At 31.5% G+C, this 11,783-nt stretch overlaps 3 protein-coding genes across 7 annotated transcripts in view; 1 reads left to right on the top strand and 2 right to left on the bottom strand.

Moving 5' to 3' along the window:
• Positions 1 to 247: 247 nt before the first annotated feature.
• Positions 248 to 8,000, bottom strand: LOC149478488 (serine protease inhibitor 77Ba-like). 2 transcript variants are annotated; one of them, XM_089709354.1, is made up of 2 exons: positions 7,914 to 8,000; positions 248 to 1,646 (listed from the first exon to the last, which is right to left on the bottom strand). In XM_089709354.1, the coding sequence occupies exon 2, from the start codon at positions 1,614 to 1,616 to the stop codon at positions 405 to 407; it is 1,212 nt and encodes a 403-aa protein (XP_089565480.1). In that variant the 5' UTR covers positions 1,617 to 1,646; positions 7,914 to 8,000; the 3' UTR covers positions 248 to 404. The 2 variants fall into 2 exon arrangements, with proteins under 2 accessions (XP_089565480.1, XP_089565479.1); XM_089709353.1 differs by lacking the exon at positions 7,914 to 8,000 and adding an exon at positions 2,326 to 2,457.
• LOC149478489 (serine protease inhibitor 77Ba-like) lies at positions 2,641 to 4,451 on the top strand. The gene has a single exon (XM_089709349.1). It carries the CDS (start codon positions 2,641 to 2,643, stop codon positions 3,874 to 3,876), a length of 1,236 nt encoding a protein of 411 aa, XP_089565475.1. The 3' UTR covers positions 3,877 to 4,451.
• Positions 8,001 to 11,304: 3,304 nt separating the features above from the next.
• The window catches only part of Hr51 (photoreceptor-specific nuclear hormone receptor 51), a 39,723-nt gene continuing 39,244 nt past the window's right edge, over positions 11,305 to 11,783 (bottom strand). For all 4 annotated transcript variants that reach the window (XM_089709250.1, XM_089709251.1, XM_089709252.1 and 1 more), the window contains exon 11: positions 11,305 to 11,732. In XM_089709250.1, coding sequence (XP_089565376.1) covers positions 11,494 to 11,732 — 239 coding nt within the window. In that variant the 3' untranslated portion in view covers positions 11,305 to 11,493. The remainder of the gene's footprint in view (positions 11,733 to 11,783) is intronic.

Below are 11,783 nucleotides of genomic sequence, written 5' to 3'. Positions count from 1 at the left end.
AGAGCAAAGCTAGTAATATTTATTTGCGTGAAAGGTAATAACCATCAATCCCCACAAACTTCCGCATTTATAATGGGAAGATCTTATGGCGCATATGTCAATTTAATCCGAAATCTATAAATTCTGATAGATGGCGCTATATTATGTAATGTGTATGTCTGTATGTAATACACAGATGTAATTAAGGAAAAACAGATAAAAAAATATGTATAAACAATACTAGGCAAAAGACAAATAAATATCCAAAAAAATTTGGTAAAGCTTTTATTTAGGAGTTAGTTACATAAAATATTTTTGTATAAAAAATAGGTAATCTTAAACGATTCTCTGAACCACATAATTTATGAAAAGATTATACATTTAATATTATAAATTATTAATAAATATTAAATCGTTTAACCAACTCATGTAGGTACTACATAGAATCCACAAAACAAAATTGTATTTGTAATTTTCTCGACTACGAAATATACGAACGGTCGGTTAGCTATAAAGGTGAGACCACCCACTCGGGTACCAATCACACTATTCATTGCTTCAGACTTAGTAACACCTTCCCCATTAAGATCTATTTCTACTTTATGAATGAATTTCTTTACATTTATCGGCATTCTAGCCATTTTCGGCAATGAAATGTAACTCTCACTATCAAATAATTCATAAACGCCCATATTTTCAAGCGTGTTTTTCAAATTTACGCGCGTTCTTGTGCGTATCTTCGGCATAACAACAAGAATTTCTTTCGGGCTCTCTGTAGCACTCACAGTCTGTCGAAATTCATCGAAAACTTCACTGAACGATGTTTTGGCAAAGTTTTTAAAAGCGTCGTGCAAAGACACGCCCGCGTACGGCAAAAACACCATCATGGACAATTTATTGTCATTGGCGAACGGTAATTCGACAGCATGTGCTTGTAATATATCAATATAAACATTCGGAAATGTATGTCGATTGTACATCATGTCGACCTTCCCAATTTTATTTCCATTGTCATCGTAGAACGGCTTTTTGGTTGTAAAATGTGTGTCGAAATGATATGTCCACAAACCTTTAAAATACATCGCGCTGTAAGGTAGCATCACGTCATTCTCTAGGTGTAAATCATCATCGTTGATCAGCTTTAATGTATTGAAGTGAGCCTGAAGCTTGTTTAGGTCATCTTTGATTTTGACTGGATCCAATACGTCCAGAGGTATAAATGTGGTTTTGTACTTTAATGCTTCTTGGAAGAACTCCATTTCTGGCAGTCTGTTTTTGTCAATGAATATTCCGCTCACCTTTTGTAGGTCTAAATGCGGTGAATGGATTTCGTGATTTTTTATGAAAGCATTGAAATTACTCGCCAAATTCCCTTTTCGTAAGGTGCTAGGCAGGACGCGAATAGCGCCGCTTATTTGTTTTTGAATGTCGCCTGTAGCCCCTGCCTCCAGAACTAATAAAGTCGTCCACACCGTCACTGGAGAAATTACTAAATTAGCCCCATTAGATGAACTGTTTGTAAAGAATAACAACTCGAGTGTGAAGTTATTAATTTTGTCGGATAGGAAATTTAGTTTGGCTTCTTCACTTCTACAAAATGTGAATAAACAACACACCACAATAACGTAAAGATTCATTTCAGCGTTCCTTCTGGTTTCCTGTATGTCCTGCCGAATTATAATACTTAAGTATCAGATTTAACACATTATTTAACATAAAATTATATATTGTTTGTGCAGCTAGTTAAAAAGTTAAGTGCTATATACCTACCTAGTAATCTGTATACCTATATATTATATAATATAATATCCCAAATAGAAAGAAATAAATTACTGGGATATTTACATTTCATCTATAATATAAAAATGAATCCCAAAATGTGTTGGTAAGCGCATAACTTGAGAACGGCTGAACTGATTTCGATAATTCTTTTTTTATTATATTCCTTGAAGTACGAGGATGGTTTTTATGTAGAGAAAACGTAAATATGTACCACGGGCGAAGCCGGGGCAGACCGCTAGTAATTAATAAAATAAATAATAGTTCTAATTTTCAGAAAACCTTTTTTTCTACTTAGGTAATTGTATTAAACGACATCTATGTGACATACTAGATAACATATTCAAGATAAGCTGAGATAAGCACAATAATATTGTTATTGACCGAATGGTTCTTTGGAAATTAATCAAGCAGCTAATAGATGGCACTCAAAACCTCACGGCTCACAAAAACATAAACAACATTGACATTTGACATTGAAATAACTTTGCTGCTTCCTCCTTGGAATTAATATCATAAGTGGATAAAATTTAAACTATTACATAGTCTAATTAATTGTTCACTTACATGAATAATATTTAGCGTTACATGTTAAAATATAATATAATAAGTACGACTATTTCGCCTAATTCAATTCACGCACTAGATTGAATTTTATATTCTAAACTACTATGATGTCGATAAAACTATACGAGTAACATATAAACCGGTTCTATCTATAATATTATTGGTTTTCCCCAACACGATTAATTATTTGACTCTGTCTGCACACACGAGTCACTTGCTGTTTGTAGGAAAATGGTGTACGAACTGTAAGGTTGTTTTTTTACATTTATAAAATAATAATAAGTTCATAAGTTTATCAGAAGGAACCTAATAAAAATGCGTGCTTTAGTGAGTGTGTTATTATGTGTGCTCGCACCTTTGTGTAGTGGTCAAAATGCAGTCATTCCTGATAAAAAGAACTTACATCTGGGACTATCTGAAAGAATAGGCAATTTTTCAGTTGAACTATTGTACTACACTACCGCAGCCCAAGAACGAGGTACGAATTTAATTATATCGCCTATAACTGTATGGACAGTCCTTGCAGTGATTGCTGAAGGTGCAACTGTGAACACACTGACTGAAATATGCAAGGCCATACGAATTGCACCCAAAAATAGACAATTAGTTCGTGATAATTTCCAAAACATCCAACAGTTTCTAGAAGTCAAAACGAGAACTGTTGAATTGCAGAAATTGAACTCGATGTTCGTCGACCAGACGAATCGGCCAGAATCAGATTTTATTGAAATAGCCAAACAATATGAAACATCGTTGATCCCACTTAATTTCTCTGATCCGGACCATACATCCAACACTATTAACGATGTTATATCGAATTTCACTCATGGCAGGATTTTGAAGTTAATAGACAGCAATGACTTAAGGGACAGTCACATGGTTTTATCCAGTGCTTTGTACTTTAAAGGACAATGGACTCTTCCATTCAATTCATCATTCACAATGAAGCGGCCTTTTTATAACAGTGCTGGGGAAGTAATAGGTCAAGTTAACATGATGTACAATAGATATACTTACCCATTTGCTAACATAGAAGCCTTACAAGGTAGAGTGATAGAAATACAATATGGAACTGAGAACCGTCTGTCCATGTTAATAATGGTCCCTTATCCGGGCGTATCTCTTCCAGAGATGTTCTATAATTTCAATAACATCTCTCTCGACTTAGTGTTTGCAGAATTGAAGATAGCAAAAGAAGAATATGCAGAAGATGAAGTAGATGCATTTATTCCGAGATTTAAAATTGAAACGAACATTGATTTGACTGAATCTCTAAAGGATATGGGTATTCACGATATGTTTGATGAAACTAAAGCTAGGTTGCCTAAAATTACTAGAGTGCCCACTTTTGTCAAGAAAGTGGTGCATAAAGCAGAAATAGAGGTAACGGAGGAAGGAACAACTGCATCGGCAGCCACTGCGGCTGAATTTAGCAATCGTATTGGTGTCTTGCGTTTTGAAGCAAACCGACCATTCTGTTATTTAATCGTTGAAAAGACCACTAACACCATTGCCTTTGGTGGGTTCTATCAAGTTCCAGAATTGTTCTAGTTTTTAGTGGAATAATAAATATAAGATCTGGTCATTCTGTGATTACTATGATCTAATTGTCCTAAGTCCTAGATTGCCTAGATTAAGTATTCTTAGATTATATTTAAGTTACTTGATATTTGTGAATGAAATTTTAAACAATTTATTCTATATATTGTCAAGAAAATCATATTCAATTCTGATTAATATCTGATAAAACCTAGCTTATGTGTTAATCCAAGTCACTCTCTATATGTGTGCTAAATTTAAATAATAAAAAATATTATGAAACTGCTGGTTTTGTGATACTAATAAAGTGACCTTACATATGTTTTAGTATAATAATTATAGAAATGGACCAAAATATGAGATTATTCATGATATTTTTATTCTCCTTAATCATGTTTGTCTAGAAGAAATAGTTTGATAGAGGTAAAGAAAGTTCTATTTTATAAGTTTTCTATGCAATAAGTTGTTTATGCCAGCCAATTTCAAATTTAATTAAAATATAATATATTTTGTAAATAGCAGAATACTCACTGCAAAAGTGTTATGTCAAGATTTTTTTACTTTTATTAATATATTTTTAAACATTATTTTTCATAGTTTCATTTTAACACCCATGAATATTTACTCCTTTTTTGCAATATTTTTTTTTAATGTTTCACCCATTTATTTATTGGACTTGTAGTTAACTAAATGATACACACAGGATATTTTTTTTATATTTTTATACCTACTATTTACCTAACTACATCATTGTTCTGAGTTTTTGTTTGATTGTATGTCTATTGTCCACCCTTTACACTGTAAGTGATTAGTGTATTTTTTTTCTTGTATACTTATAGATATGGTTAAGAGGCAAATTAACAGTTTCTGTCCTCTAATGTACCTACCTACATATTTTTCCGCTATTTCAATCTCTTTATGTTCTGTTTCGTGAAAAAGGTATTCTCCAAGGTACAATCTATCTTATCGTCCAAATTCATCCAAATCGGTTCAGACGTTATAACGTATCTATCACACAGACAGCTGCGTGCAAAAATTAATAATAATTTATTCATTTATTCAAGTAATCAGGACTCATATTGATAGTAACAATTAATAACTTAAAAATTATGTTATATATGTTATATGTGCAATAGTAAAATAATACAATTTAGGTATTATGACTACTAGGAATGCACTCCACTGCTGCAATACTATCAATGAAGCAGCCAGTTTGCAGCAGTGGTTTACATACCAACAGTCGAGCCGACTCTATTATACCTAATATTATTTACTGCACACTGTTTTTCATTATGCTAAACTATTGGTTTTCCCTACTATGTATGGTTCATGTTTGTTATTACCTATAAGATTATATTTTATTCTATATAATATTATATTATATTACGCAAGCAAAGCCGGGGAATACAGCAATCTTTAATAGAAGAGTAGTCTTATATTCCATTTGAAGTATAAAAAGCAACGATTTAGTTTATCAAAGTACCTTAACTTAACCCTATAATATTTTCATTTCGAATGCAACCAGTTTTTTTTGCGTGGGTTTGACCACTTTCTATTTATAATTAATTTATATAAACAAGCTGTGTAGACAGTGCAATATTAGACTTTATTACCCTACATTAGCCAACAAATAGCCAATAGGTATCAGCTATTCTCTAATTCCATTGATATAAAATTAACATTTTAATACTATTTACAAGATACTAGGTGATCATACTAAGGACAAAGTTAGTATTTATATCAATGATATTATATTTAACTAGCGGTCCGCCCCGGCTTCGCCCGTGGTACATATTTAAGTTTTCTCTACATAAAAACCATCCTCGTACTTCAAGGAATATAATAAAAAAAGAATTATCGAAATCGGTTCAGCCGTTCTCGAGTTATGCGCTTACCAACACATTTTGCGATTCATTTTTATATATAAGAAGATAAAATATCATTGATTTATATACATATATAATAAAATCGTAGATAGCTTAAGACGAGTAAGGACATAGGATAGGTTTTATCCCGGAAATTCAAAACGAACGGATTTTCTTTGACTCCGCAGGAGAAGCCGCCGCGCTGGTGGAAAGGTTATTTCATAAGAAATTTGTTTTATATTAGCCGTTTTGCACTCATTTTCGACCACGATAAAATGCATGGATTTACCCATTATTTTCCTTCTGTCTTCGAGTTTTGTAGTAGGTAGTTAACCAGTTACTCTAACTTACTATTAATTAGTATTTTATTACGGTTTTAGGCCTGGTAAACCACATGACATCATAGTTAGTTAGAATGAATAAGCTGTAGGAAGGCCTAGAAGACCTTCAATATTGGCATTGTTAGAGATATATGCTTTATAATTTTAAAAAATTGGTACTTAAGCTACTAGTCCTCGTAAAATTATTTAAGCTTAGGGGAGACCGAGGGGAGTTGAAACAATTTTCACGTTTTGTTTGATATAACTCATGCTATTATCAGAAATCTTATGGTACTGGTATCAATCGATAGGGTATTCTATACACTTGCGAAGGGTTAGCATAAATAAACGGTTAGCGTTATACATGGTGGTGAAAAATTGACTTAATCGTAACAAGTCACCTTGTTTCAATTCCCCTCATACCGAGGTAAGATGAAACAGAGGTCGAGGAGAGTTGAAACATTATGATTCTGGGGAGTAATAGGAGCTGCAAAATAAAAATGATGATTTAATTCAAAGGTTTTAATTAAAACTTATATTTTCAAGTAATCAACGACCTTTATAAGTAATATTTTAATGACATATCAGTCAAGTAGGTCTAATATAAATAATAAACACCTAAATTAAAAAAAAAAAAATAACATGCGTAACATCAATTATAATCAGTCGAATCAACAAAATGTTTTACATTTTTATAAAACTAAATCTTTGACATAAAATAGTTATTAATCAGTCGTTTTTAAAGGATTACAATCAGTACCTACTATAAACTATTTCATCATCATCATCATCATTAACAGCCCATGTTTGTCCACTGCTGGACATAGGCCTCAGTCATGGCACGCCATTGAGCCCGGTCATTCGCTCCTTGACGCCAGTTATGCCCAGCAACCCTGCGGATGTCGTCACTCCACCTTGTAGCAGGGCGTCCTACGCTACGTTTGCCGAGCCGCGGGCTCCACTCTAGTACATGTGTGCCCCAGCGGTTGTCCGTTCTGCGGCACATATGACCGGCCCACTGCCACTTCAGCACGCTAATCCGTTGAGCTATGTCGGTAACTTTCGTTCTCTGGCGAATTACTTCGTTCCGGACTTGGTCCCTATAAACTATTTAAGGAACAATAATCTAAAAAATGTCAAAGATAAAGTTCTCCACCAGCACAAGCTTTATGAACCCACAATTGGCATTTCAGACATTGAGCCCACTTTTATTTGCAAGTATTATTTGAATATGATTCCATACAGCAAATGCAGCAGGGTTCCTCTTCTTCTTTATCACTATCTTCGTTTCTTGACAACCTTAACCTTTTTAATTTTACAGCCTGGTTTTGATCTTTTTTTTGCTTTAGTTCCTCCAGTAGGCATGCTTAAACAAATAAACACATTAAATCAACAATAAAATCCTATAATCTTCGTACTTTTTTGTTATAATCAGATATTAAATTGAAAACAAGGAGAGTTGAAACAGACTGTTTCAAATCACCTCGGTGAGAAAAAACCTCCCAATTTTTATTCAAATCACGATCAAGCAGTAAATACACAGAAATCAAATTTACCAAGTATATTTCCAGAATCTATAGATAATAAGTTTTTAAAACATATATAACTCAACCCAAAAAACAAAACCATTATTAAAGTACGAGCATCGTAAAAAATCATGAAATACTTACTTTTTGCGATTTTCGGCACATGTCATTCAGAACTACACAACTGCACAAATGACGCCACCGGCGTGAACTGACGCGATAGCTGGTGGAGGAAGTTGGTTAAAAAAGACGTTGCCAGGTCGCTAACAGTTTTAGGTTCCGAGAAATCGGGACTGTTTCAACTCACCTTTGTTTCAAAACCCCTCGGTCTCCCCTACCTATCTGTTGAGTCAACCCTTTTCTTGTCTAGAATTTTTGTTAACTATTGATCCAGTTGTATTAACACGAATAACATGTCTGTCTGTTCGCTATACTGATTACTGAATCAAAATATTACACAAGGGTAAATAACACAAACACAAGTACATACCTATAAAAAAAATTTATCTGCAAACGCTCGTGCTGTATAATGAGGAAAAAAAATAGATAGAAATAGACGTACCTACGTAGTTTCGTCATACGAGTGACAAAATTTCGAGGAATGGTTGAATAAGCTAACATATTCATAATATGACATTCACGGTTTATCTGGATTTAATTAGGATTGTTTTTAATTAGGATTTACTTCAGAATCCATACAAAATAATAATAATTATACGCCGCATGTCCCAAACGTAACTACTACTAAGTAGGTAAGTAGTTACCTACTTAATCATATATTTTATTGTTAATTGATTATTGTTGATGTTGTGTCGAGAAATAAAAAATAATTGAACAAAGATAAGCACAATACATCATAATATTATTCAAACCGGGACTTTCCTATACATATTTAGTAACTAATGATGTCACACGATTGCTCAAAAACAGGAAAATAATAAAGATAATGATTGTGCACCTTGGTTTACTCATAGTGTTATTAAGTATCAATCAAGTCTGAAGCATTTGTGATATGTATTATGTTCTTTCCATTTCAAATTTTTCATTTTCATTTATTTTGTATCATCTGCCTAGTAGTTACATACCTATACAAAATAATAATAAAGTCGCTTTCTAGTTTCCGCTATCTGTCCATCCCTAAATGTAGGTTTGGATCTATTAAAACGCAACGGATTTTGATGATAATGACTGTCCTAACTCCTAAGCACAGGTCCTAAGTGTCTATGTATATAATTTGTTAATTTTATTGATTAAAAAGCTAAATTTACTCATTCTAAAAATATCAAAACATTATTTTTATCTCAGGTCAATGATTCTTGATAATTTATAAGTTCGGGCCTTCCCATTAAAACCGTTACTTATTCATCTGAAAATATACCTACTAATGTACCCGTTATAAAATTATGAAATATAATTATATGATTATCATTATGAACAATTGAATTGTAAAATTAAATTAGTAATGTAATCTGTAGCAACACTAATATTTTTTAAATAAAATAAATTTATTGGCACTTGTACTAGAATCTCGATACGATAAATAATAAATAGGTAATTAATTTGTAGTAGAAATGTCTGTTATTATCTAGTTACTTGTCATACAAAATAGAGTGAAAAATATGAATTGTATTCAGTTAATTTAAATAAATTACGAAATATTAATACTATAACAGACTAAACTTCACAAACCATTAAAATATTCAGTAGAATAAAATTCGCGTCCGCAGTAATTTAAATAAATAAAAAAAATAAAAATATCATAAAGGTCAAAAGTTCACAAAGTTACATTTTGAGAATCAGTGAATACTTATTATGTTTGTACTGTGGTTTGTACCAAGAAGCTTCTTGATTTGTAGGTAAAATACCTATGTTGATGTTTGAACCAAAAACATCTGTTTCTAAACATCATGTTTAGATTTATAAATTGACTGTTGTAAAAAAACTAACACTGCCATTCAAAAAAAAGAATGTAATATGTAACTAATATTATGGTATTATTTTAGTAAGCTAATAATTGGCGGGAAAACGTAAATTTTCAGAATTCGTAGTCATGCAGTCGTTAAATATCACAGTTAAATATATTACAAACTGCATTAAATATAAGAAAGAAAGAAATGAATCAACTTGATTCATGATTAATCTCAAAAGAGCTAGTTTATCTCACTATTGCTATAAAATTAATTTTGCAATTTAACTGCGGAAATAATAATCATTTGTTTGTTTGAAGGCCTTGCCTTGTCGCACGCAGGGATGTTGACACAGACGTTTTATAGTATTTTTTACATTAATTTACTGGCGTTGTTTTAAAAGTATCAATAAAATATAATATTATTTCGACACCAAAATAATTTTAAATATCAAACTTGAAACTATTTAATTAATAATTAGTATTTCAATACATAAATTAGTATTCGAACATAAAAATATTATGAAAGCGCCATCTTTTGAATAATTTAAGAACTTTCTTTAAAGTATCACGTCATACAATAAATATTTTTAATACTGAATAATAGATGGCGCTTAATTAAAATAAGGGATAAAAATAAAACACAATATTTAAACATCACATTAATTATTATATTATGTATAATTATACATTGAATTAAATACATTAGACAAGTAATTATTTGGTAGATTCAGCGCTTATATATGAAAAACTATTTTATAAGTAATCATTGACTTTTCAAAGAGGAACATGAAGCTTTTTACAAATATTATTATTCTAGTTACATTGTTATATTTACATACAGTGCATCACATACATCAATATAGTGTATTTACAAGAAAAATGTTATAAGTAAAAATTACAATTTTATAAATAAATTGAATACACGTCTATAACTGGAATGTCAGTGTCTACTTTTATAAGCTACCTATGCCCTTACATATATTTTGCACTGCATTAGATTGAAGCCTTTACAATCTAAGTAATTTTCCTACAAAAAACTTATATTACACATAATATACATTCAAATTGTACATGAACTAATTTCATATTTCTGAAATACCTACGTAAAGATTTTAAAGTTTAAGTTGTTTTTAATTGGAACGAAGTTCCTAAAGTTGGAACGGCACTTTTTGCTAGTTGATAAAAAGCAAACAATTCCACTGCAACTTCGTTCTTTGTAACTTCGTTCCACCCGGGTGTCCCTTGAAACGTTCTGTCAATTTTTTTTTATTGAATTAAATATAAAATTAGGTTTCATTACAACAAGTAGTTAATATTATTAGAGAAGCATACAATTATGAATGTGGAAACATTCCAATTTTTAATGTAACTAGCAGATAATATATCTTACATTAAAATAATACTATATATTTGTACAAACTTAAATTTAAGAGGCCTTTAATTCGTTTAATTGTTTTACAACTTACACGCTATAAATAAAATAAAATAATGCATTTATATACAAGTTTTAATTATAATATACTTACTATAAAATGACTAGTTTAAGTTTAGTAAAACTACATGAATTATCAATAAGCAATAGGTATAATATATTATACGATTTAGTAGATTTACAATTACTTAGTGCGTTCTTTATAATATGTATTATATTAATATTGGTTACCCCCAACGTCTGATTTTTACTTGACAATCGTATTATGTAGAGGTATATTGTGATTTTTTCATTTTCAATATACGTAACTACATATTATTTATTATTTCATACTAGTACATATTTTACATTTCAAGCAAACAATATTTCTATACGTCAATATCTATCAGCTTATATCTAAGGGGGCGTCCATAAATTACGTGAGGTGTTTTTTTTCAATGTCGCTGGAACAGCCGCGTGAATTACTGCCTAAGGTGTAATTTATTCTAGCAAATATTCCAACTGCCTCAGGGGCACACTTCGAAATAGGGGCAATAATAAACTTTAAACAAATACAGCTTTATCTTCCGAAATAGCTTTAATTCTTATACATATCAGCCAACACTTTTTCCATAGGAGTATGCCCTATAGTTCTCGCAAAGAATTCCCGTTCTAACTGCCCCGGGGGCACAGATCTTAACAGGGGCAATAATAATAACAATCTCCCAAATCTAGCGGGTGCTGCCGCGTGGGCAGTTCTAGAGTGGGACATTAGCATTACTTGTGCTTGGTCTTGTAAATTCTCGATTTGGAGCGGGTCTTTGAGACCGCGGGTTTCTGTGGATAAAAAAACATAATTATATTATTTTTACAAAAATCTAAAACCGT

The sequence above is a fragment of the Colias philodice genome, chromosome 22 (genome assembly GCF_061535455.1).
Source record: "Colias philodice isolate Cphi_HAF_F1 chromosome 22, ilColPhil1 Martin Lab GWU primary, whole genome shotgun sequence".
Classification (NCBI taxonomy): domain Eukaryota; kingdom Metazoa; phylum Arthropoda; class Insecta; order Lepidoptera; family Pieridae; genus Colias; species Colias philodice.
Note: the sequence above shows the minus strand (reverse complement) of the source record. Positions and strands in the feature narration are given on the sequence as shown.

What these genes read in the sequence shown, in the direction of transcription:
- LOC149478488 (XM_089709354.1), bottom strand. Translation starts at nt 1,616, where the DNA reads ATGAATCTTTACGTTATTGTGGTGTGTTGTTTATTCACATTTTGTAGA.
- LOC149478489 (XM_089709349.1), top strand. Translation starts at nt 2,641, where the DNA reads ATGCGTGCTTTAGTGAGTGTGTTATTATGTGTGCTCGCACCTTTGTGT.